Source organism: Tamandua tetradactyla, chromosome 9 (assembly GCF_023851605.1).
Source record: "Tamandua tetradactyla isolate mTamTet1 chromosome 9, mTamTet1.pri, whole genome shotgun sequence".
Classification (NCBI taxonomy): Eukaryota; Metazoa; Chordata; class Mammalia; order Pilosa; family Myrmecophagidae; genus Tamandua; species Tamandua tetradactyla.
The window spans coordinates 6,878,415-6,905,283 of NC_135335.1; the positions used below are offsets into that span (position 1 = coordinate 6,878,415).

General features: G+C 52.2%; 1 protein-coding gene across 2 annotated transcripts; it reads left to right on the forward strand.

Moving 5' to 3' along the window:
• Window positions 1–18,894: 18,894 nt before the first annotated feature.
• On the forward strand, window positions 18,895–22,811 carry LOC143645837 (calcium-binding protein 2). Of its 2 annotated transcripts, XM_077114949.1 has the most exons (7): window positions 18,895–18,951; window positions 19,466–19,636; window positions 20,246–20,276; window positions 21,008–21,142; window positions 21,644–21,753; window positions 21,857–22,004; window positions 22,626–22,811. In XM_077114949.1, exons 1-7 carry the CDS (start codon window positions 18,895–18,897, stop codon window positions 22,649–22,651), a joined length of 678 nt encoding a protein of 225 aa, XP_076971064.1. In that variant the 3' UTR covers window positions 22,652–22,811. The 2 variants fall into 2 exon arrangements, with proteins under 2 accessions (XP_076971064.1, XP_076971065.1); XM_077114950.1 differs by lacking the exon at window positions 19,466–19,636.
• The last annotated feature ends 4,058 nt before the right edge of the window (window positions 22,812–26,869 follow it).

Sequence of the window (26,869 nt, forward strand, 5' to 3'; positions counted from 1 at the left end):
ATCCGACTTGATACAATTGGGAAGCTGCTTAAATAGTTTGGAAAGTTGTTTCTTCTGTGTCTGGTGCTGTGGCCTGAAGTTGGTAGGGCAGGCAGTGAGGAAAGGATGGCGGCGAAAGTGAGGGGTGCCCCCAGGGTGCAAGGACAAACTGGAACCTACAAGGATGAGTAGAACAGAAAAATATAGACTAGAATTCACATTGTTCTTTCAGTACCTCTAAGCCTTCAGTCCCTAAGGTAGAGTTGTCCGTAGGAGAAGCTGTTGCCCTTTATCACTTTGCTAATACACCTGGACCAGGTGTATTAGAGTAAGTAAAAGAAGAGATCTACCAAGAGCTGGCTTTGCTGTGAATCTGGTTGATCCCCCCATGCCAGGGAGGGGTTAGCTTCCAGTAACTTTTAATAATGGTGGCTCAAGTTTGTGATGCCACCTTACTATGGTGTGATAAAGATGTGAGGAGACCATCTCCTCATTTAGGTTCAATAACTTTGAGTCAAAACTCCTTTCTCCTGAGAACAAGCCCCTGGAAGCAGCACTGCTGAACCGTGCACAAGAACTATTCACTAACAGTGACCCCACGGCCATCACACAGCCATGCAGCTGATAGACTGCAAGGTTGCCAAGACACTAGACGTCTCAGAAGAGATGAGCTGGAGCATGGGCTGAGCGCAGGCCTGAAACCCATTACCTTGCCTTTTGGACACCAGCTGTGCCTGGACATAACTGAAAGACCCAGCATGATGGATGTTCTGGCCTGCACGGGCACTCTGGAGGACTCTTGATAATATCATCCAGGTGGTGGTAAAATTGCAAGACTCCATCGGGAAACTGTGTTCTTTCTCAGCCATCATGAAAGCCTTGGAAATACCACAGATCACAAAGTTAGAGAAAACATGGACTGCCCTGTGGCAAAAGTACACCCAAATGGCCATCTTCTATGAGAAGCAGCTGAAACCCTGCAGCAAAGTCCTGCAGGAAGGCAGAGAGTCCATGTGTATTCCCCTAAGCAATGTATCAGTCCCAACTGCTGATGCTTCTTGTGACCTTAATGGACTCTAGGCTGTCACTCTTGAAGGACAGGTGAGGAAGAAATAACCAAAGCTGTGAGATCGTGTTGAACCATCTGACACCAGCCCAATCATGGCGGAGGCTGTAGACGCCTTCCAAATGAATGTCAAGAGACACTGGAAGATTGGAACCATTGTTGACAAACCAGCTAACTTCTACCATTCATGGATTCCCAAGAAGCCAAGGAAAAGAACCATTGTGGAAGAACTGTTAGCTGATTCTGAGTTCAGTAGGTATACTGAAGGAAATACTCAGAGTTCATGGCTGGAAAAGCAGTAAATACAGCAGGAAAGAAAGTTTGAAAGAGGAAGAGATTTCGCAACTAAAATTCACCAAGCAAACCACAGTATTTTACATCTCCTTTTGCTTATTTGCTAAAGATGTTTTAAAAACTCACACCAGGGTGGTGTGATGGTGGCTCAGCAGGCAGAATTCTCGCTTGCCATGCCAGAGACCATGGTTCGATTCCCAGTGCCTGCCCATGCCAAAAATAAATAAATAAATAAATAAATAAAAATATGCCATCGCATAAATAAGTTAAAGTAGACTGGTCCTGTTTATATAAGAATTTTCACACTGACTTCTGGCTCATGAACGCAAGAACAGGTTGAATTATTCAGTTCTTCAAAGCCTACAGTTATGACAAAGTTCTAGAATTTATTATTTTTTAATGTAATTTTATTGAGATATATTCACACCATACAGTCCATCTAAAGTATGCAATCACTGGTTCACAATATCATTACATGGCTATGCATTCATTACCATGACCTAAATGTTCTAAAAACATTTGCATTACTCCAGAAAAAGAAAAAAAAGAAAAAGAAAACCCCAAACATCCAATATACCTTGGATTGTATTATTGACCACTAGTACTGTCTACCTTATTTTAAGACTTACAATAGAGGTAAGTTAACTAAGAAATGTAGTATTGAAAGAGATAGATATATAAGTGTAATATTGAAAGCTAATATATAGTCTAGTTTGCTCGCTGCTGGAATGCAATATACCAGAAACAGAATGGCTGTTAAAAAGGGAAATTTAATAAGATGCTAGTTTACGATTCTAAGCCCGAGAAAATGTCCCAGTTAAAACAATTCTATAGAAATGTTCAATTTAAGGCATCTGGGGAAAGATACCTTGGTTCAGGAAGGCCGATGAAGTTCGGGGTTTCTCAGCTGGAAGGGCACATGGAGAACATGGCAGAGTCTGCTGGCTTTCTCGTGGCTCTACCAAAAGAGGACTCTCTCTAAAATGTTTCCTCTTTTAAAGGATTCCAGCAAGCAACTCCACCTTCAGTGGGTAGAGACATACCTCCATGGAAATCATCTAATCAGAAGTTACCACCCACAATTGGGTGGGCCACATCTTCATGGAATCAAAATGCTCCCACCCAGCAATATTGAATGAGGATCAAAGGGCTTAGCTTTTCTGGGGTCCAGCACAGATTCAGACCGGCACAATATACATACATCAGTGGAAAGAATAAAACATCTGGAAATAGATTCATATAAACATAGGCAACTGACTCTTTTTGCAGTATGGTTATATAGTCATTATCGAAGATCAGGGCTACTGGATTACAGCTCACCAACTTAGGGTATTTCCTTCCAGCTATTCTAAAACACTAAATACTAAAAAGAAAGAGAAAAAAAAAAGATAATTAAAAAAAAAAAGGTGACTCCAGCCCATAGCCGGTGCCAAAGCCGGGACTCAGTCTCCACTCTGCACCCTGTCCCACTCCGGCTACCCGGGGGCAGCAGGGAAGGAAAGGGAGGGGTCTTGACCTCCCCAAGTCCACCACTTGCAGGACAGAGGTCTGTGTGCCGTAGCAGGCACAGCTTCCAGCATCTGTATGCATCACACTGTGGAGTAGAAACACAGCCAGCAGCTGGGGCTCCTACCTCGCCCCTCTAAGATACAAGCCCCCCGCCCCGGATGCAGCTCAGGGGGGGATTAATTGGAATGCTGGATGCACTGCCTTTATTTTGAAAAAGAGAGCATGATGGAGGAATACTCACTCCCTGTGGCCAGGTATCCCATGTGTCCATCAGCTGAGCGTATCTCCACAACAGCTTCTCATCCTTGGGTGTCCTGATGGGGGCAGAAAACCTTAGACTTAGGAGATGTGTTGTTTGTTATACCCTTTGACTCCCAAGCCGGACTCAGAAGGTAGGTGAGCTCACCCAGGCAGCTCTGAGCAGAACCTCTGCTCCTTTTTTCTTGGGCTCCATGAGAAGTAATTGGATGTTTAGGCTAACGAGGGGTTGCTTTGAAGCCACCTGCAAAGGAGGAGGTGTGAGAGGAGTGACAAGAGAGAGGGTCTGTTAGAAAGGCCAAGAGGGAAGATCAGAGAACGTGGAAGAGATTTTTGAGGTGGGTGTCAGACCAGGCACCACAGAGCCCAGGCTTGTCTCAAAATCTCCCTCAGACTGGACTTGAGTGAGAAGCCCAGGACATTCTTCAAAAGCCATCCTTTAGGGTTATAGCAAGGAACAAAGAAGTTGCAGAGGCGGAGGTTTCATTTGGCTGAGGCCAGATTTTTACTTAGGGAGTAAAAAATGGATGACGTTCAGCATGAACACAAGAGCTTGCCTAGTGTAGCCAAGAGGTCAATTGCAAAAAAGAAGGCATGAGAAGAGTGCTAGAAAAATGGTCGCAAGGGAACAGTGAGGAGACAAGATTGGGCAGGGCCAGGGAGGACCAGCCCAGCTAGCTGATCAGGAAAGTTAACAAAACCAACAGAAAGCAGAGAAGGAAGAGACCAGAAAGCAAAGGAGCCAGAGAAAAAGACACTGTGAGTCAGGAATAGAGAGGATGAGAAGACGAGAAGGATAGAAGGGGCAGAGATTTCTGGAGTCAGGTGTCAAGGGCAGTAAGGGAGAGATGGTAGGAGAGTGAATTCCTACGGTGTGGAGTGACCCGAACACCGGCTGGCACACAAAATGCAATCAGGAAAGCCAGGATGAGTATAACAGAGGCAATTAGGGGGAAGATAAGAAGTGAGGGCTGGTGTCTTCTGTTGAAGATGCTCCTGTAAGTTCCTGGCTGCCCCTGGAAGCTTATGGAAGTGTCTGTAATTTTCTCCTGGCTGGCTCGCCAGAATATGTAACCGATGCCCTGCTGCCCCATTCCAGGTTCATTAGTCTCAAAACCAAAAGAATTTAGAGATGAGAGGGCCAGTGGGAATAAATAGTAAAGTTTATTAAACAGAAAGAGAGAGTGTACATGTAAAAGAGGTTAATGCAGACTGCTGAAGGGAGGGACATGAACTGAGTGGAGCAGGCTAGCTTGTTTTATAGGAAAGCTTTGTTGGTAGCAGGTTTCCATAGTTACCTTTGAAAACCAGGTGTCTTCTTTGTGCAGGTTCCCATGGTGACTTTTGAACACTACAGGCTTACACGGTTTTTATCACCCAAGTGCTTGCAGGGTTAGCATCTTTTCAGAAGGAGATAACCATTGATGCTGGTGGCAAGCCCATTACATATCCAAAATTTGTCTTGGGGCAGATGTAACAACCCCAGGTGTGCTGGTTTGAAAGTATAGTGTACCCCAGAAAAGCCATGTTCTAACCATGATTCAATATTATAGGGCCGAAACTTTTGATTCAATCATATTACTGGGGGATGTGGCATGCCCAATTGTGGGTGTGATCTTTTGATTAGACGGAGATGTGACCCCACCCATTCAAGGTGGGTCTTAATTAGTGTGCTGGATTCCTTTAGAAGAGGAAACATTTTGGAGAAACCTCAGAGGCAGACACAGACAAACATTCGGAAGAGCCAAATAGACATTTGGAGATTGAGGCAGAAATAGTCCAGGTTCTAAGCAAGGACTCACAGAAATAGCCACAACCTGAAGAAAAGAAATTTCCAGCCCTGACAGATGCTAAATTAAGAAGCAAAACCCAGAGCAGTTATTTAGAAGGCCCACAGACAGTTAGAGAGGAAACCACTGGCAGCAAAATCTGGAAGCAACGGAATCGGGGAAAAGGACCAGCAGATGCCAACCACATGCCTTTCCAGGCCACCCTTCTTTGATTCAAGGTATCTTTCTCTAGATGCCTTAATTAATGGTCTTTGAACTGTAAACTTGTAACTTATTAAATTCCCTTTTTAAAAGTCATTCCGTTTCTGGTATATTGCGTTCCGGCAGCTTAACCAACTAATACACCAGACTTTCTATTATTAACTAAGAGTTTGCTTCAGGCCCATGATTTTACGAGTATTTATGGTTTGGGGAGACTTGGATGGTTTCAGAGGTTTGGGGACTTAAGGGGAAAATTTTTGTCCAGAAAGTTTGCAGCTGAAGTTTGACGTTTGCATTAATTCCTTTGCAGTTAGGTAAGAACCAAGGGGCTTGCAGTTGTCCATTAACTCTTTCAGAGCTGAACAGTAAAGCAGGGACTTGCAGTGTCCTATTTTATCCTGCTTTACTAGGCACAGAAGACCCCTCCTCACAGGGCTCTGCTTGATGTCTCTGTTGGGCAGGGGCGGCCAGGACTCCAGCCTGGGAGTGTGGGCCCAAGAAGCCTCTTAACCTGCTCCCCGTTGCTCAGTGCACCTAGAAAGTCCATTCCCCTCTCAGGCCTCAGTTTCCCTCTCTATAAAGCGAAGGTGTTGAGATAGCTGATGCCTGAGATCTCCTGAGCATTAATGGGCTGAGATTCCTAAAAGTTCCCTTTCATGTCCCCCTCCTTGCTCAAAAGCCTGCTGTGGCTCCCTACTGCCCCAGGACCAACTCCGCACACCTTAGGCTGGCAGGCAAGGCCCTGCAATGGATGCCAGTGCCCTGGCTCATGCCCTACCCGATGGGAGCCTCCACTGTCCTCCAGCTCCTGCCCATGCCTGGGTCACTCCTGTCCCTGGGCCTGAATTCCTGCTGTCTCCTCTGGCCCCCACCCACCTCCCTTCCTCTGTTTCTGAGAACCTCAGCGGAAAAAGCCTGGGAAGTCATCCGGACTGGGTTTGAACTCCAGCTCTGCCACTTACTATGAGGGTGCAGTTTGGACAAGCCCTCGCACTCTCCCCTACCTCTGGGCGGGGCGGGGGTGGTGGTGGTGGCCCTCCCGGTGTGCACACAGGGTCAGTTTCTGCTGCCATCCGCACACCCATTTCCTGGGACGGTAAAGGGAGTGGAGGAGGCAGAAATGAACCAAACCCGGATGCTGCTCTCACAGGAAGAGGGTGCCATCTGGGGGTGTGCGATGAGGGTGCGGAGACAGCTGAGCCAGCCAGACCCCCAAGGACGGTGGCCTGGGGAGAAGCAGATGCTGGAGGCCCCCGGGGCCAAAGTGCTGTGAGCGCGGCAGGGACGCGGCCATGGGCCAGGTGGGTGGGTGGGGGGAGTGCTGGGCAGGGGACAAAGGCTGGGGAGCTGGGGAGAGCCCAGAGAAGCACCATTTGGCCTTAAGGGTGAGCAAGATGGGGAGGGGTGGGGAATGTTCTGGAGAGCCAGGAGATTGCATCAGGGAGGTCCTGGCAGGCCCAGGAAGGTGTGGATTCTGTCTCGAGGGCCACAGGGATCCATTTAGGGATTTGCACCAGGAATGACGGGGCAATCTGGAAGCCTCTCCAGATGGATCTGTGAGCCAGTGGGCGGTGCCAGGCAGGCACAGGGAGGCCAGGCAAGAGGCGGCCACAGCACGCCAGGTGGCTTGGAGTAGGTGTCAGGGCAGGGGCTGTAGGCAGCTGCAGGGGCTTGCAGAGATCTCTGGGTTGAGACCCATCGGGCTCACAGAGGCTCCCTGGAGTTGCAGGAGACCCTCACGCACCTTGAGTTCCTCACACCTGGACCTTGATGCACCCCCCCCAACCGACCAGCTGTCCTGGCTGCTGGGGGTGTCTGAGTGAATGTGGGTCAGACATGGGAACAGGCAGCATCGATACACATGTGAAATACCTGGGGGTGGGGTGCCACGCCTGTGTGCATGCACGTCTGAGTGTGCGGGGACTGTCCAGGCCCTGGGCCCAACCATGGGGCTTATGACATCTATGCAGGGACTGTCGAGCACATCTACATCCCCTCTTCACTGGGGGTTGGAATATTCCCTCTGTTGCTGTAAACCCCTCCTCCAGGAAGTCCTCCAGGATGGATCCTCGAGGTTCAGAACCTTATTTCGTCCTCCCAAATGGGGAAAGGGACATGACCTCCCCAGGCCCGGGGATTGTCATTTGTGGGGTCCTGCTCAGAATTTGAACACGTGGACTGGTGCGTCCATGTATGGACACATGAAGCACCTGGTGGCAGAGGATGGCATTGGGGCGGGAAGAGGGGTGGCTGGCCATGGCATAGCTCCTGCTGTTCTCTCACCTTGGGTCCTGCAGATGGTGGGGGGTCTCTGCCTCAGCAACTCCCATCGCCCCTCTGAGCCCCTCCCTAGTTGCTCCTCCCCTTGCTGGGACCCTGAGCTTTCCTACGTCTCCCCACCCCCACCAAGCTGGCCAAAGAGGAGGCCACCATCTCCCCAACCATGTTGTGCCAACTTTGAGTCAAGGCCCCGTCACAACAGCTCATTGTGAGATTGGGGCTTCCAAACTGAATCGGGGCCAGAGAGAGAAGCAGCAGGCAGGGAGGGCTCCCTGCATACCCAGCCCCTGCCGTGGCCTCTGAGCTGTTGTCCAGGAAATGGGCACCGCAGGTCCGGGTGGCACTGCCTGGCTGGGGCAGCCCCCAGCCCCACAACCCAGAGCCCTCCTGGCACCCAGTCCCTGTCCCTTCCTCCTAGATCCTGGTGATTTCATGTGCAGCTGTTCAGGCCCCAGGATTTTCCACCAGGAACCAGACAGGTGGCCTTTCGCAGCTGGGTCCCCACGGCCCAGGTGCTGCAGGACAGCATTGGACCGGTACAGGGTGAGGTCTCCATCCTGGAACTTGGGGAGCTGCCTGTACAGCCGGGGGTGGCACAGCTCGGTGAGGGGCGCTGATCTTGGCCACCCCCACCAACACGCAGCACCCCCCCACCCCCACCTCATTTTGCAGATGAAGAGACTGAAGCACAGAGAGGTTAAGCGATTTGCCCAAGGTCACAAAGCTGGTAAGCAGCAGAGCCAGCATTTAAAGCCAGGGCTGGCTGGCCCCAAGGCCCTCCCTTTTAATCCTCATTCCTTTCTTGGCAAGGCTTTGCAGTCCTCAAACCATTTCTTTGACCTAGTCTGAGAGCTCGGCATGCTTCATACACTGGCTGGGCCTGAGGACATGGGTGGGGAGAAGGACAAATGGACTGGAATAGACAGGGCCTTCCAGACCTCCCAGCAGGCCTGCCTGACACCCCCCTAGCCCCATTCACCTCCTGGCTGCCCCCTCCCCAGGGAGTGCCTTGGTCTTTCCCTAAGAACTCGGGCATGTCAGAGCCCCAAGGAAGAAGGAAAATGTGCTTCCCCAGCACAGAATTAAAAACCTCACAGCATGCAAAAATGCAAGCCAGAAATCTGCCATCATTAGCAGAGGGCTTAGGCTGGGGAGTGCTTTCCTCTCCTGCCTTATTCCTGCCCACAAGCTGCCTGGGGTGGGCAGCGGGGAGGTGGTTGCAGAACAGGGTTTCCATCCCTCACACAGCTGGGGGAACATCTGCCCAGCACTTAGCAGCTTGCAGAGAGCTTTCACACTAATCGTCTCATCGCTTCTACACAACCACCCTGGCAGATAGGGTAGCAAGTCTTGTTCCGCTTATACACAGGAGGCCAGCAGGCTCAGACAGGTTCGCTCCTGTGCTGGGACCAGGAGACACACAGCCGCTTCAGCCAGCTGGGCTGCCTGGCCCCAGCTCACTTCCTGCAGCCATCCATGCCGGGGAGGGGGCTGGCTTGGCACTGAGCTATGCTGCTTTGGGCTGACCTCCAACACGGAACTTCTGGCTCCAGGGACCCAGGCAGACCTAGTCCTGTGGCTTCCCTGGTGCTCTAGGCTGGGTTTTCCCAGGCTGGCCATTCCCCTTTGTCCACTCCCAGCCTCCACATATCCACGCACAGGTAGCCTCTGTGTATCCATCGGCACCAGTGTATGGTGCTTTTAAAATATATCGCAGTTTTATTGTTACCTAAAATGCATTCTTATAAAATGTACGATTCGCCGTGCTGTGCAGCCATCAGCACTATCGAACCCAGAACATTTTCCCCACCTCTAAAAGAAACCCCAGACCCACTGGTAGTTCCTCCCCAGCCTCTCTACCCCCTCCAGCCCCTGGCAACCACTAATCTGCTTTCTATTTCTATAGATTTGTCTATTTGGGTTATTTCCTATAAATGGAATCATACGATAGGTGGCCTTTTGTGACTGGCTTATTTCACCTCACGTGGTATTTTCAAGGTCCATCCACGCTGTAGCATGTATCAGTGTTTCGTTCCTTTTTTATGGTTGAATATTGTTTCACCGTATGGATATACCACCTTCTATTTATCCTTTCATCGATGGATGAACACTCGGGTCATTTTCACTTTTTAGCTGTTACGAAAATGCTGCTATGAGCATTCATGTACAAATTTTTGCAGGGAAATATGTTTTAATTTCCCTGGGGTAGATTCCTAGGAATGGAATGGTTGGGTCACATGGTAACTCTATGTTGAACATTTTGAGAAACTGCCAAGCAGTTTTCCAAAGTGGCTGTACCATATTACAATCCCACCAGCAATGTATGAGGGTTGCAGCTTGCTCTTATTTTCACCATCACTTGTTACTGTCCATCTTTTTTATTTTGGCCCTCCTGGGTATGAGATACTATCTCATTGCGGTTCTGTGTATGTTGCTTACTTGTCCCAAGCATTGGATTTCAGCTTGTGAAAAACACAACGGCGAGGGAGCGATGTTCTTGACCGTCAGAGGAATCGCAGTTCAGACAGGGAGAGAAGAGACAATAATTCTTCATTCACACATTGATCAATATGTATCAGGCAATGAATGGGATAGATACCAAGGGAGACAGTGAAATAGGTAGAACATAGTCTCCACCCTAGTGGACTTCATAGTTACTCATTTAATGAAGAAGATAAGACCTTCACCAGCAGTCCACCCATCCATCTATCCACCCACCTAGCCATCCACCCATTTGTTTGTCCATCTATCCATCCATCTACCCAAACATCCATCCATTCAACAACCAAACATTCAGCCACCAGTCCATCAAACCACCTACCTATCCATGTATCCACCCATCCACCCAACAACTCATCCACCCACCATTTTGGATTGAATTATGCCTCCCAAAAATATATGTTCAAGTCCTAATCCCCAGTCCTGTGAATGTAATCCTATTTGGAAATGGGATCTTCGAAGATATTTTGGTTAAAATGAGGCCAAACTGGATTAGGGTGAGTCCTAACCCAGAGCCCAGTCCCCTCCCCCCCAGGTGCGGGCACTCACGCAGGAGGACTTGAGGGCACCCGGCAACCAGGTCTCCTTGGTCACCACCTCCTCCTTCCAGCTCTGTCCCTGGTCTGCTACGCAGCGCCCTGGGGAGGGGGCACAGGGGGGTGTGGAGACCCCAGCCCCACAGTGCCCAAGGGAGAGAATCGAGAGAGAGGAACAGAACCCCTCCGCCTGTGACCCCCCACGGCAGGGGGTGGGGGGGTGCAGCCTGGCCCCCGCAATCCCGGTCTGCCTGGAGCAGCCCCCTGCGCCCTTCCCGGCCCTGCCAGCACTCTTCATCCCCTGGACCCCTGAAGGGAGCTGAGGCCGCACCTCGCGCAGGGAAGTTCACGATGGTATACTGCAGCACTGGAAAGAGACAGACAGACAGGCCAATGGAGGAGGACCCCCGACCCTTGCCAGGCAACCCAGGTCCCACCCCCCACCCTGTCCAGGCCCCACTCACTGGTGAGGTGCAAATGCAGCAGGAAATGAGGAAGAGCCCCAAGGCCATATATCGGCTGTCCTGCTCCCCCACCCTCCTGGTCCACCCGCTCCACCCTCCCCACCCACAAGGCGGGACATGCCACCCACCCATCTGCAAGGGCATACACAGCAGGGGTAGGGGCACACTCAGCATCACACACTCACCCCCCATGTACAAACACACACAGGTCATCATGGCCCACAGAGGGCCTGGGCCAGGGAACTCGTTAAAGGATTCTCAAATGAATGAATGAATGAGTGTAAGTTCAATGGACAGATGTGTGCATTTACTCGTCCCCCCGCCGTGATAATAACAGTAGCAAACCTTTAGGTGCTGAGGACCAGGTTGATGACCTCGCATATATGGAACCCCTCATTTTGCAGATGAAGAGACTGAAGCACAGAGAGGTTAAGCGATTTGCCCAAGGTCACAAAGCTGGTAAGCAGCAGAGCCAGCATTTAAAGCCAGGGCTGGCTGGCCCCAAGGCCCTCCCTTTTAATCCTCATTCCTTTCTTGGCAAGGCTTTGCAGTCCTCAAACCATTTCTTTGACCTAGTCTGAGAGCTCGGCATGCTTCATACACTGGTTGGGCCTGAGGACATGGGTGGGGAGAAGGACAAATGGACTGGAATAGACAGGGCCTTCCAGACCTCCCAGCAGGCCTGCCTGACACCCCCCTAGCCCCATTCACCTCCTGGCTGCCCCCTCCCCAGGGAGTGCCTTGGTCTTTCCCTAAGAACTCGGGCATGTCAGAGCCCCAAGGAAGAAGGAAAATGTGCTTCCCCAGCACAGAATTAAAAACCTCACAGCATGCAAAAATGCAAGCCAGAAATCTGCCATCATTAGCAGAGGGCTTAGGCTGGGGAGTGCTTTCCTCTCCTGCCTTATTCCTGCCCACAAGCTGCCTGGGGTGGGCAGCGGGGAGGTGGTTGCAGAACAGGGTTTCCATCCCTCACACAGCTGGGGGAACATCTGCCCAGCACTTAGCAGCTTGCAGAGAGCTTTCACACTAATCGTCTCATCGCTTCTACACAACCACCCTGGCAGATAGGGTAGCAAGTCTTGTTCCGCTTATACATAGGAGGCCAGCAGGCTCAGACAGGTTCGCTCCTGTGCTGGGACCAGGAGACACACAGCCGCTTCAGCCAGCTGGGCTGCCTGGCCCCAGCTCACTTCCTGCAGCCATCCATGCCGGGGAGGGGGCTGGCTTGGCACTGAGCTATGCTGCTTTGGGCTGACCTCCAACACGGAACTTCTGGCTCCAGGGACCCAGGCAGACCTAGTCCTGTGGCTTCCCTGGTGCTCTAGGCTGGGCTTTCCCAGGCTGGCCATTCCCCTTTGTCCACTCCCAGCCTCCACATATCCACGCACAGGTAGCCTCTGTGTATCCATCGGCACCAGTGTATGGTGCTTTTAAAATATATCGCAGTTTTATTGTTACCTAAAATGCATTCTTATAAAATGTACGATTCGCCGTGCTGTGCAGCCATCAGCACTATCGAACCCAGAACATTTTCCCCACCCCTAAAAGAAACCCCAGACCCACTGGTAGTCCCTCCCCAGCCTCTCTACTCCCTCCAGCCCCTGGCAACCACTAATCTGCTTTCTATTTCTATAGATTTGTCTATTTGGGTTATTTCATATAAATGGAATCATACGATAGGTGGCCTTTTGTGACTGACTTATTTCACCTCACATGGTATTTTCAAGGTCCATCCACGCTGTAGCATGTATCAGTGTTTTGTTCCTTTTTTATGGTTGAATATTGTTTCACCGTATGGATATACCACCTTCTATTTATCCTTTCATCGATGGATGAACACTCGGGTCATTTTCACTTTTTAGCTGTTACGAAAATGCTGCTATGAGCATTCATGTACAAATTTTTGCAGGGAAATATGTTTTAATTTCCCTGGGGTAGATTCCTAGGAATGGAATGGTTGGGTCACATGGTAACTCTATGTTGAACATTTTGAGAAACTGCCAAGCAGTTTTCCAAAGTGGCTGTACCATATTACAATCCCACCAGCAATGTATGAGGGTTGCAGCTTGCTCTTATTTTCACCATCACTTGTTACTGTCCATCTTTTTTATTTTGGCCCTCCTGGGTATGAGATACTATCTCATTGCGGTTCTGTGTATGTTGCTTACTTGTCCCAAGCATTGGATTTCAGCTTGTGAAAAACACAACGGCGAGGGAGCGATGTTCTTGACCGTCAGAGGAATCGCAGTTCAGACAGGGAGAGAATAGGCAATAATTCTTCATTCACACATTGATCAATATGTGTCAGACAATGAATGGGATAGATACCAAGGGAGACAGTGAAATAGGTAGAACATAGTCTCCACCCTAGTGGACTTCATAGTTACTCATTTAATGAAGAAGATAAGACCTTCACCAGCAGTCCACCCATCCATCTATCCACCCACCTAGCCATCCACCCATTTGTTTGTCCATCTATCCATCCATCTACCCAAACATCCATCCATTCAACAACCAAACATTCAGCCACCAGTCCATCAAACCACCTACCTATCCATGTATCCACCCATCCACCCAACAACTCATCCACCCACCATTTTGGATTGAATTATGCCTCCCAAAAATATATGTTCAAGTCCTAATCCCCAGTCCTGTGAATGTAATCCTATTTGGAAATGGAATCTTCGAAGATATTTTGGTTAAAATGAGGCCAAACTGGATTAGGGTGAGTCCTAATCCAATATGAATGGTGTCCTTAAAAGAACAGGAAATAGGACACAGTAGGAAGACAGAAACAGAGAGAGGGAGATGGCCATGTGACAGAGGGAGAGATTAAGTTCCATAGATTGCTGACGACACACCAGAAGCCAGGAGAGAAGCATGGAACATATTGTACCCTTTAAGAGGAAGCATGGTCCTACCAAACCTTGATTTTGGAATTCTGGTTTCCAGAACTGTGAGGCAATAAATTGGAGTTGTTTAAGCCAACTATTTTATGGGGTGTTTTGATACAGCAGCTCTAGGAAACTAAAGACATCATCCAATTATCCATCCGTCTACCTCTTCATCTATCCACCTACCCATCCATCCATCCATCCATCCACCCCTCCATCCATTTGTTCATCAGTCTACCTGTCCACTCATCTAATCATCCACTCAACCATCTATCTGTGCAATCATCCATCCATCCAATCACCAAACATTTAACTACCAGTCCATCAAATCATCTGCTCATCCTTCCACCCAATCACCCGCTCATCTGTTTAGCCTTCCATCCATCTGTCTATCCATCCAACTTCCCTTCTACCCACCCAATTATCCATCCACCTGTCCATCTATTCATCTATCAATTCATCTAGTCAATCATTCGTCTTCCAATCACTACATTCAAACACTGGTCCCTCAGATAATCCACCCATCAATCCAACCATCCTTCTAATCACCCAAACACCTACCCACCCTTCTGTCTACCCATCAGTCAATTGCTGATTCACCCATCCCATACACTAGGGCTTTCACCAGTCAAGGGCACCAAGATGAATGTTTCAAGATGCCACTCATTGAATACAAGCCAGAAAGGATTTCCAAGCCAACCTTTCACCACCATCTAGACACAAAACCTTTGCTCCCTGGTTGAAAGCTCTTCTCCCCATTATCCCTGACCAGTTATAATCCCAACTACTTTGGATCGTACGTGGGGACACACATTTCTCATCACTTCTTGCTTTCTTAGATGGCACTATGAGAAAGATACTAAGTCAATCTCCATTTTACAGATGAGGAAACTGCAGCTGAGAGAGGTGAAATGTCTTGCCCAGATCACACTGTAAGTACCTGGTGGAACTCAGGCAGGAGGCTCTTTCTAGAAAATCTTTGAAGATCACTCTGGACTTCCGGAGAAGATGGCGGCTTAGTAAGACGCGCGGGTCTTAGTTCCTCCTCCAGAAAAGCAACTAAAGAAACAGAAACAATACGAAACAGCTCCCGGAGTCACGACAGAGACCAAAAAGACAGCATACCCCAATCTGGAACAGCTGAACGGGCAGGGAGAATCTGCTGCGGTGAGATACCCGAGGGGTGCGCGTTTTCCCGCTGGGGCGGCTGGCGACTAGGGTCCCCTCCACGCACGTGGCTCCCCGGTCTGACTGGGAACGTTGGATAGCGGGGCCCTCCCGTCACGCTTGGCGTTTCGGGCCAGCTGGGCAATTAGGACCGGCACTCTCCCAAGACGCGGTGGCCAGCGACCCCCGCCTCCACGCGGGTTTCCGGCGGTTTCCCGGGCCAACTGCCGTGCAGACAGACGAGCACCACGAGCGCCACCTACTGGGCAGGAAAAGAAAAACAGAGCCCAGAGATTTCACAGAAAAACCTTTCAACCAGCTGGGTCCCACACCCAGGGAAATCTGATCAAATGCGCAGACACCAGCAGAAAATAATGGATGACGCTCGGAAAATTGAAGATATGGCCCAGTCAAAGGAACAAACCAATAGTTCAAATGAGATACAGGAGCTGAGACAACTAATGCTGAATATACGAACAGAAATGGAAAAACTCTTCAAAAACCAAATCAATAAATTGAGGGAGGACATGAAGAAGACATGGGCTGAACAAAAAGAAGAAATAGAAAATCTGAAAAAACAAATCACAGAACTTATGGGAGTGAAGGACAAAGAAGAAAAAATGGAAAAAACAATGGATACCTACAATGGTAGATCTAAAGAGACAGAAGCTACAAGTAGTGAACTGGAGGATGGAACATCTGAATTCCAAAAAGAAACAGAACCTATAGAGAAAAGAATGGAAAAACTTGAGCAGGGGATCAGGGAACTGATTGACAATATGAAGCGCACAAATATACGTGTTGTGGGTGTCCCAGAAGGAGAAGAGAAGGGAAAAAGAGGAGAAAAACTAATGGAAGAAATTATCACTGAAAATTTCCCAACTCTTATGAAAGACCTAAATTTGCAGATCCAAGAAGTGCAGCGCACCCCAAAGAGAATAGACCCAAATAGGCGTTCTCCAAGACACTTAGTAGTTAGAATGTCAGAGGTCAAAGAGAAAGAGAGGATCTTGAAAGCAGCAAGAGAAAAACAATCTGTCACATACAAGGGAAACCCAATAAGACTATGTGTAGATTTCTCAGCAGAAACCATGGAAGCTAGAAGACAGTGGGATGATATATTTAAATTACTAAAAGAGAAAAACTGCCAACCAAGACTCCTATATCCAGCAAAATTGTCCTTCAAAAATGAAGGAGAAATTAAAACATTTATAGACAAAAAGTCACTGAGAGAATTTGTGACCAAGAGACCAGTTCTGCAAGAAATACTAAAGGGAGCACTAGAGTCAGATACGAAAAGACAGAAGAGAGAGGTATGGAGTAAAGTGTAGAAAGAAGGAAAATCAGATATGATATATATAATACAAAAGCCAAAATGGTAGAGGAAAATATTATCCAAATAGAAAATCTTTGAAGGATGCCTGTGCTGCTATCTCAAGGGGATGTTACCTGAGATGGGGAGAGGGGCTGAAGGTTGAGCCTTCAAAACATCACTGTGGATAATTACAGTGAGCCCTACAGCTGACCAGCATCTTCTCACCTCTAAATCCTGACCTTTCCTCAGATCCTCAGACCCACCTCAGGAGCTTAGTAGAGGCTGTTCCCTCTGCCACCATGCCTATCCCTTTCCCTTCTCTTGGTGGCTCCCATCATCCTCTGGTTTTGGCTCAGAGGTCGCTTCCTCCCCAATCACAGTGAGGTTCCACCCTCCTCCCTCTCAACACCCTGCACTTATCCATCCATTGTAATTCCAGGTTTGCTGAATGTTCATCTCCCGCCAGGTAGAAAGTTCCCGACTGGTTCCCACCACCTAGGAAGGCACTGAGGAGGTGCCCAATAGACATTCGTGAAGATCCAGCCCTTCTGCAATTTTCTCTGAAGCCTTACCACCCATATCCTCTTTCCCAAAGCTACTTACTCCTCCTGAGGGCCTCCACCCAACGGGCCCTGCCACCTCCAGTGCCTGGGCCACGCCAAACTCGTGGCTGACCCCTGCTGGGGACCAGCACTTGCCCAGAGCAGATGCAGTTTAAGCATTCACTGCAAGGCCCAAAATGTCGCCCCATCATCCCCCTTCAACAGGTGCCCCCTGAGGTGTCCCCCCCAAGGTAGCTGCCAGGTGGCCCTCTTCAGAGTTAGATGTGCCTGTGAGCAGGTCTCAGGGCAGGCAGGCTGTGTCCTGGGGCCCCAGGCACTGGCCCGCGGTGGGCCCCAGCAGGCCTTGGCGATGTTTGCAGAGGGAATACGTGAACGGGTGGCGGCGAGAGGTCAGAGCCACCAGCTCAGGTGGCAGGCGTCTGGTGGGATCTGGTTCCCTGGGACAAAGGCCAGAGCGGGGGGCAAGTGAATAAATCATGAGGGGCCTGGAGGGGGGAGCTGACCTCATTCTGGGAGGTGAGAGCCAGGCAGCCGGGTGGTGAGTGGGTGCCCACCCCAGCCACCCCCATCCTTCGTGCCTGAGAAGCAGGAAGCTGGAGGTCAGCAGGGCGCAGGTGGGAGATGCTGGGAGGAGGAGGGGAGGTGGGGGAGCAGAGAGGGACCCTGGGGTTCTGTGGGTGGGAAAAAGAAAGGAGAAAGGCCTGGGTGGGGGGGGTCTGTCTTTGCAGAACCCTGGAACCACCCTGGGTGGGGGTAGGGGCGGGGGTCAGAGAGACCCACAGAGACGCTGCTGGACAGAGACAGATGGTGACAGGGGGCAGAGGGGTGGGGAGGGGCCGCAGGTGGGACAGACACAGAGACACCCTCGGAGGAGGGGGGCAGGGAGGAGGGCGGGGGAGCCTGGGGAGACCAGCGCCCGCAGGATGGACAGATGAACCCCAGGAAGTAGGCTGCGGCCCACGTCGGGGCTGGAGGGTGGCGGCACGGGTGGGAGGAGGTCTATAGGATTTCAGAGAAGGGTAGTAGGGCTGAGTGAGGGGCAGTGGGGGGCTAGGAAGGATATGGGACTTTGGGGGGCCCCAGGAGAGAGGGAGAGGGGAAAGAGCGGCAGGGCGCACGGGACCATCCCTGTACTTGCCCACTGAACCCATCCCGCAGGAGCCAGGAGGCCAGGGCGGGCTGGTGTCTCTTCTGCCAGCAGGAGGTGCCACCCCCGGGCACCATGGCCCTGCCCCCGGGGCACCCCAGCCCCTCTGAGGGCACTCCAGGGCCCAGCCGGGCCGCTGCCAGCCCAGAGGCCACCAGGCGGCGGGCACTCCTCCAGGAGCTCGAGGCCCAGGTGCAGGCCGCCTACGGGCAGGTAAGCGGGGTTGGGGTGCGGGGGCCGCCGTAGGGCAGACCCGGGACCCAGCCCAGGCAGGGGGTCCGGGACACACGTGTTGACAGAGGGGGCCAGTGGGTCCATCGGCAGAGGCTGACGCCCGCCCCTCCACCCCCCGGCCCACGCTGAACCCTGCTGCCACCCCAAGGCGCCCAGAGTTGGGTCTTTGAAGCTCCTTGGCCAAGTGCAAGGGTCAGGAGCCAGGCCAGGCAGGGGCAGCGCGGGCAGGGCCTGCCAGCTTCACATCCACCCGGGATTGTTCTTTGGGGAGAGCGGCCCCCGCCCTCCCCTCGCCCGCCAGGGCAGCTGGCTCATCCTCCAAGGACCCAGCCCTGCTTCAAATCTCCTGATTGGGAGAGATTAGGGGCTGGGTGGTGGGGAGGAGGCTGGAGACGGGGGTGTCTGGAAGCCCCTCAGTTGAGTATGGGGGGAACTGTGCCTTCCAGGGGTCCTTGAGTCTCAAGTGACCACCCCCTCCCGGCCCCCCAGCACACAAACTCATGCTCAGAGATTATCCGGGATTAGGGCCCAAGCCCCCATGCCCGGGGCCCGCCCGCCTGCCCACCCACTCCCGGTCTTCCCCACAAAACCCTGGGACAATCCCCCACGGTCCTCCCGGGCTCCCACTGGGGGAGGCTGGGGCTGGAGGAAGCCACCACATCTGCGAGGCGTGGGCCGTGGCCGCCGGGCCTGGCATGCTGCAGGGGCCCATGGGAAACTGTGCCAAGCGCCCCCCGCGCCGGGGGCCTAAGGTAGGAGGGCTGAGGGGAAGAAGCCAAGGCCAGGAGGCTGGGCTGGATCTTAGAAGGGGCAGGTGTGGGGTCGGAGGCTCCATGTGAGGGCTGCAGGTGGGGGATGGACGTGGGGCAAGGGATGGAGCCGGGGAGGCGTGGTGCCCACTGGCCTAGAGCGAGACATTTTCCTGGCAGCCCCCAGACTCTGACCCATGCTGGCCTTGGCTGCCCGAGGTACTGGGACCTCATGCCCGGCTCACCCAGCGCCCCAGCTGCCCCACGGCCCCACCCCCCACTAGCCTGTCTCGACCCTGAGACTCCGAGTTTGAGCGAATGACCAACCTCGGCCAAGTCCCTTGCCTTTTCTGGGCCTCAGTTTACCCGACTGAACAGTATGGAGGTGGAGCCTTCCAGCCTAAGGTAGCAACGGCCGAGGGCCCCCTCCACCCCTGCCAGGCCCCGTGTGGGTTCCAAAGGCTGCTGGGTTGGGGCACAGTGGCCACAGCCCAGCTCACGGCTGCCTCTGCCACAGGACCCCTGGCAGTGGCCCAGCTCCCCCCCGGGGGGCTCCCCCCGCAGCACCAGCCCCCAGCCCGAGGCACAGGGGGACCCCGGGCCGGAGCGTCAGGGCTCCCCGGTGCTCAGCAGCCTAGTGGGCCCAGCCTGCATCTTCCTGCGGCCCAGCATTGCCGCCACCCAGCTCGTATGTACGGCCCCCCGCCCGCCCGCCCAGCCCCTGCCCCCTCCCTCGCTTTGCCTCCCCTTGAGCAGGGGGAGAGCATGGCATGGGGACATTGGAGCCAGGCGCACAGCTCCAGGGGCTGGGGGAGAGAGGGGCGGACAGGGATGACCCCAGAAACAGGAAGGACACAGGCACGGAAGAGTCCCAGGGAGAGGCAAGGGGGCAAAGAGCCAGGGAAACGTCAGAAAGAGCCAGAAGGGGAGGGGCCAGGGAGGTGGCGGGACCCCAGGAGAGGGACAGAGAGGGAACAAGACACACACAGCCAAGCCTGAGGCTCTGCCCAAACCCCAGACCCCCCAGTGGCAAAGGGTGGTGACATGGGGGGTGGGGGGTACATGGGGAGGGGGCGAGGCCCCAGGGACTGTCCTGGGTGCATGGCAGGGAAGGGGGCGCCCAAGACGTCCAGGCCAGGCGGCGGGGATGGGGGGGTAACAGGCCCGAGTGACAGTCACAGTTCCTGTATCTCCATGTTGGGGGGGCGTGAAGGATTGAGGGGGTAAGGAACCAGAAGGAAGGGGTGCAGGAGCCTGGGTGGTCCTGGGAATTCCTAATCCCTCAATTCCCCCTTAGGATCGGGAGCTGCGGCCAGAGGAGATTGAAGGTAAAGGGTTGAGAAGGAACTGGGGTTCCTCTGAGGGGCGAGCAGAGGGAGGGACACAGGGTGAGGGCATCGGGGTGGGGGCCAGTGGGCCTCAGCAGTTTCCAGAGGAACTAGAAGCAAGGAGAGAGTGCAACAGGGCCAAGACGGAGTGGGTTGGGGGTGGCAGGTCCCCCTAACGGTGGGTTCCTTGGTCCCGTTTGCTGGGCGGGTCACCGTGCCCATGCATATTTGTCCTGGGCACCTGGCCTTGTGCCAAACACTGGGAAAAGTGGCAAATTGGGCAGGTACGGCCCCTGCCCTGTGGAGACAGATGTCAGTAAGTCAACTTACAAGCACAGAAACGACAGGCGGGGCTTAGTGCCCCGAAGGAAATGAACAAATGGGCTGGAAGGGAACGAATTTAATGGAAGGTTTCCCTGAGTAGATGACTTAACGACCAGAGTAGAGAATGTTCCAGAACGTGAGCTCTGCGAAGGCAGGGGTTTGTTTTTCTCGCTTTTCTTTTCTTTTCACTGCTATATCCCCAGTGCCTAGAGCAGTGCTTGGCACATAGCAGGTTTTCCTTAAATATATGCCAAAAGAACAACTAAAAGGAACAAGATGTGCAAAGGTCCTGAGGCAGCAGAGAAACCTGCTTCAGAGAGACTGCTTGTACCAAGGGGAAAGTGGGGGCTGGTCCAGGCCCAGTCCAGGGGCACGTGGTAAAAGACCGTGCCTGTCCCTCCGGGCAGAGCTGCAGGCAGCCTTCCAGGAGTTTGACCGGGACCGGGACGGCTGCATTGGCTACCGGGAGCTGGGTGCCTGCATGCGGACGCTGGGCTACATGCCCACCGAGATGGAGCTCATCGAGATCTCGCAGCAGATCAGTAAGCGCTTCGGGCCCACCCCTGCCCCAAGCTGGGGGCCTTGGTGGTTCTCTGGGCCAGCTCTCTGCCCCCCTGGGAGAGTGCCACCATCCCCTATGAGGTGGGCAGGGCAAGGACCATTGTCCCCATTTTCAGATGAAGAGACTGAGGCTCAGAAAGGTTGAGTAACTTGCTTGAAGCCACCCAGCAAGTAATTATTAGAGCCAGAACTTGAACCCAAACTTCAGGAAATTTACTAAAAACTTAAGGAAAGCCCCCAGAAAGCCCCTCCCCTTTGGCCAAATCTGTGCCTTGCCTGCCGAGGAGGGCAGTGGTTTTCCATCAGGAAGCAGCAGGGACTGGGCCTGTGGGTGCAGAGGGAAGGAGGGGCCAGATGAGGGGGGGTGCAGGGAGAAGGAGGTGGGTCGCAAGTAGGGGTGGGAGCAGAGGGCAGAGAGGGGGTCAGGGTCTGTGCAGGGGCCCCCCGGGGCCCTCAGTCCGGCTGATGGGGGTGGCCCCCAGGTGGCGGGAAGGTGGACTTTGAAGACTTCGTGGAGCTCATGGGCCCCAAGCTGCTGGCGGAGACGGCGGACATGATCGGCGTGCGGGAGCTGCGGGACGCCTTCCGGGAGGTGCGGGGGCGGGGCCCGGGGCCCCGGGGCGGCGGGGGGAGCGGCCGGGGCCCGCGGGGGGCCTGCTGGCGGCGAAGGGGCTGACGGAACCACGCCGCCACAGTTCGACACCAACGGGGACGGCTGCATCAGCGCCGGCGAGCTGCACGCGGCGCTCAAGGCCCTGCTGGGGGCGCGTCTGAGCCGGCGCGAGGTGGAGGAAATCCTCCAGGACATCGACCTCAACGGGGACGGCCGCGTGGACTTCGAAGGTACCCTGCCCCCCCCCCGCACCCCCACCCCGCTTAGCGCCCCACACCCAGGAGGGTTTACAAGACTAGCCACCAAGGTAGTGTTTGTTGGGCACTCATCATTCTTAGCCTTGCCCAGTTGATTATCACCGGAATCCTGGAGGAGGGGCGTCTTCGTACTTAGGAGAGGAAACCGGTCCTTAGCAAACTTCAGGCACTTGTTGGAGGTCGCGCAGCAGAAGGAGGTGGAAGGGACCAAGATTTGAAAATGGGCCACCTGCTCCGGGACCCAGCTCTTCCTCCATGCTACATCCCCAGGAAGGGAAAAAGGGATGCAAGAATAATACAAGACCAGGGAAACTTAGCATGTGGAAATGCATGACCCAAAGTAGACTCCAGATTTGCACCCGAGCTTCCTAGCGGCCAAAGCGAAAAGGAAAACACGTGCAGTTACCAGACAGTTTTGTCTGTAAGACAAAGTTACCCTCTTCCTGGCCCTGAGGACTATTCCCGACCAGATCCAGGGGTGCTGTCAAAGGCCCTCCCCTCTGCACCTGCACTGACCCCAAGGCCAGCAGATCGGCCTCACCCCTAGCGGGACAAGGCAGCAGAACCAACCCTTCCTTGGCTTTTTCCTGGCAGAGTTTGTGCGAATGATGTCTCGCTGAGCGTGGACAGGAATTGGTGGCAGCAGACAGGATCCGAGGACCACCACTGCTGGCCGTTGCCTCCTCTCCTTCCTACCCCCACCTGTGCACTGCCCCTGCCTTCACATCCACCTCTGCCCATTCACCGGTCCCACCTCCTCCCACCCCCACCCTGTCTCTGTTTCTCTGACAATAAAGAGTCTTCTAGCCTGGGACGAGAGTTCTGGCCGCTCACTTGCTCATCCTGGAAGCCCCAGCATTGGGCTCCCAAAGATTCAGGTCCTGGGGTTGTCCTCTTGGCCCATGGCCCCCTCCACTGTGAGCTCCTTTTGGGCAGAGACCCTCTCTCCTTCCCCTCTGGATTCTGGGTCCTGACAGAGTAAGTGTCCGTGGACAGGTCAATGCAAGCCCTTTTCTCCCAAAGTTCTAGTGAATGAGCAGCTCCTGCAGACCCACATTTAAGCCAGTCGGTGGAGAAAGCACCCGCAGCTCATCCACTCCCGCGGTGGAATTCCAGGTGGCTGCTTGCTTTCCTTCCGGGAAGAGGTTGCCATTTGGTTAGCTGGCAGCTTCCAGCTATTTGCCCCATCAGGCTTTGCCTCAGCTGGGGGGCTGCTGCCCTGCTCTTCCCAGGGTCCCCCACCAATGGCTGAGCACGGCGAGGGTACTGGGACCCAGAAGTTTCTGCCCAATGGGAGCCCCCTGCAATGGGCTGCTTTGCTCCGGAGCTCCCCCTTGGGTTAGGCGGGTCAGAGGGGCTCCTGCCCAGTCTTCTCGCTCCAGCCCTGCCTCCAGTCTCCATGCCCCCCTTTTGCAGATTGAGGAAACTGAGGCCCTGAGCATCTACGCAACTTGCTTAAGGCCGCACAGCCCGGCTGCCAAATTATTCTGCCAAAAATATCACTTGCCTATTGTTGTGCTCCCTGTTCCAAGGTAAACCTGGGGAGGTTGCCCTCAGGAACAACAGCCCCTCCGCCTGGCACCAGAGGTTTCATCAAAGAATGAAGGACTGGCATAAAGTCACACACAAATGGGGTGACGTGGGGGAGGGGTGCACCCAGGCCAGGGATCTCTGAAACTACGGAGGGGCTGGGTGGGCGTGGGATGGGCCTTTTCTACCTGCAGCGAAGGCTCCCATCCCCACACCTGGGCCTCACCGTCGCACTGCCGAGATGGCCCTGGGACAGGGGAGGCAGGCGCCCCCAACCAGCCCGGAGCCTGGACCCCAAGGTGCCAGGGCTGGCTGCAGCAGCCTCAGCACCACGTGGCCTGGGAGATCCTAATTAATCCTTAATCCCCAATTAGGCGATTTCTCCTGCCAGGCTGGCAGGCTGCGGGCACGAGGATGAGTTCCCCATGGACACACCCGGCCTCCCACACACCCTCCACGGCTGGCACAGGTGGCACTGCTGCCTGAGAAGACATCTGTCCTCTCTGCAGGGGCGAGAGGGAGACAGGGTGAGGGGTGGGGAGGTGGGGAGGTACCATGGGCAGATCAGAACCCAGCCCAGGATCAGTCTCCCCCAGCCCCACCCACCTGGCCCCCTGCCTGGCAGGCTCTGTTGGGTTAGGGGGAAAGGGAGAGCACGGTGGTGAGATGCTCTTACCTGCTTCAGTGTGTCTGCTGGACCCTGCAGTGCCCACAGCGCCCCCAGATCTCACACTCACCCTTCCACTCCATGGCTGAGAAGGTCCCAGCAGGCTACAGCTGGAGGCAGAGACTGTGGCAGGTGAGCCCCTTCTCCACCTACAGGGGGCGCCCGCCACCCAGCTCCACCAACCTGCCAGTCACAAGCAGGCTGGAGCTACCAGGTCTTCTGATTTCCCAGCAAGAGCTGTAAATTCAGATTTCTACATTAAATCCACTTAAAATATTCTGGAGTCATAACATACGTTCAGTAGGGTGTATAAATCTTAAAAGCTTAGTTCAGTGCATTGTGGCATGTGTAACACCCAGATACCATCATCCAGATCAAATAATACAGCCATTTAGTTTAAAAAAAAAAACTTTTAATTTTAGAAGTCTTAAGTTTACAGAATTATTGCAAAGATAGTGCAGAGAATTCCCCTATACCCCACACCCTAATTCCCCTATTGGTAACATTTTTCATTAGTACATTTCTCATGGTTAATGAACCAAGATTTTAAAAAAATATTTTGATTGTAAACAACAAACAAACATACAAGCACTCTTGACATGGTTACAATCAATGGCTCACAATATCATCACACAGTTGTGTATTCATCACCATGATCATCTTTTTGAGCATTTGCAACTCTCCAGCAAAAGAAAGAAAAAAGAAAAAACTCATACGTGCCATACCCCTCACCCCTCCCTCTCACTGACCACTAGTATTTCAATCTACGTAATTTATTTTTAACCTTTGTTTCCCCTATTACTTGATTATTTCGTATCCATATTTTTACTCATCTGTCCATACCATAGATATAAGGAGCATCAGACACAAGGTTTTCACAATCACATAATCACATTGCAAAAGCTATATCATTATACAATCATCTTCAAGAAACAAGGCTACTGGAACACAGCTCTACAGTTTCAGGCAGTTCCCTCCAACCTCTCCAATATACCATAAACTAAAAAGGGGTATCTATATAATACATAAGAATAACTTCCAGGGTAACCTCTCGACTCTGTTTGAAATCACAAACCAAGACTTTCATATTATTGACCAAATCCATATTTCCCTAGTTTTCCCCTGATATCCTCTCTCTGTTCCAGCCCACCCAGGGCAGCATCATCCTGGCCTCTTAGGCTTCTCTGGGCTGTGACGGTTCCTTAGACTTCCCTGTTGTACATGACCATGAGAGTTTCGAGGAGGACTGGTCGGGAATCTTATAGAATGTACCTAAGTTGGGATTTGTCCGATGTCTTTCTCATGATAAGACAGGGGTAATGTGTTTTGGGTAGGAGGTCAAGTGCCCCTCTCATCAAATCACATCAAGGGTACAAACCCTCAGATGACTTACTGCCGTGGAGGTTGGCCTTGATCACCTGGCTTGGGGTGGTGCTGTCAGGTGTTGCCACTGTCACGTGCTCTTCCCATTCCGTCCTCTTTTTGGAAGAAAGTCACTATGCACAGTCCACCCTTGCGAAGTGGGGAGTTATGTTCCAACTCCTTGAGAGGCAGATATCTACACGTAAATTATCTAGAAGTCTTCCTATGGGAAATGGGTCTATTCTCTCCCATGTATTTATCTGTTCATTCAATAATTTTTTTATATCAGTATGGATATTTATTTTATACATTGGGTTATAATCAATTCTACTTTATTTTGTTCCCAAATTGCTCCAGCTCTGGCCACAGGGGCAATCTCGCAGTTGGCTCCTATCGCCCCTTGTCATGCCCCCCCCCCATTGGGTGTGCATTTTGCTTTTGTTTGAGCACTTTTTTACTTTCTGCCATTATAAGATACTCCAAGCCTATCTTGTCTATTTCCTGCCCCAGTCTAAGAATCAGCCATATCTCCAGAGAACGCTGGTCCTTCTACTGGAGAATGGTCTTAGAAACCAAGATCTGGGTGCTGTAGGTGCTTGTTGCTACTGGGGTGTGGTTTCCTACATGTGTATGGTACATGTAATACAATTCCATTCTTTTGTCACATTCTGCATTCCATTCTGGGATCCCCCATCTCCTAACAGATTTTTAAATTTCACATAGATTAAATTTCACTCTATGCTGTAAGGTTCAATGGGTTTTGAGAAATGTTTACTGTCTTGTATTCACCATTGCAATATCTATCATACAGAATAGTTTTACTGCCCTAAAGAGGCTCCTCTGCTTCACCCATTCAACCCTTCCCCCACCCAAAACCCCCAGCAACCACTAATCTGTTTACCATCTCTATGATTTTGTCTTTTACAGAATGTCATATAATTGGAACCATGCACTATGTCCTTTTTTTCAGATTGGTTCCTTCAATACCAATATGCACTTACGATTCATTCTTGTCTTTGTGTGGCTTGATTAGCTCATTTCTTTTTATTGTTTGGTAGTATTTTTTTCCTTTATTAGGGAAATTATGCATTTATAGAACAATAGTGTATAAAATACAGGATTCCTATGGACGGTGTGACAGTGGCTCAGTGTCAGAATTTTCATCTGCCATCCCAGAAATCTAGGTTTGATTCCTGGTGCCTGCCTATGCAAAAAAAAATATATATATAGGATTCCTATACACCACCCTGTTAACATCTTGTATTGGTGTGGAGCAGTT

Coding starts and splice junctions, on each gene's coding strand:
- LOC143645837 (XM_077114949.1), top strand. CDS start 18,895: ATGCTGCAGGGGCCCATGGGAAACTGTGCCAAGCGCCCCCCGCGCCGG. Junction 18,952..19,465: donor CCCCGCGCCGGGGGCCTAAG/GTAGGAGGGCTG, acceptor CCTCTGCCACAG/GACCCCTGGCAGTGGCCCAG. Junction 22,005..22,625: donor CGGCCGCGTGGACTTCGAAG/GTACCCTGCCCC, acceptor TTTTCCTGGCAG/AGTTTGTGCGAATGATGTCT.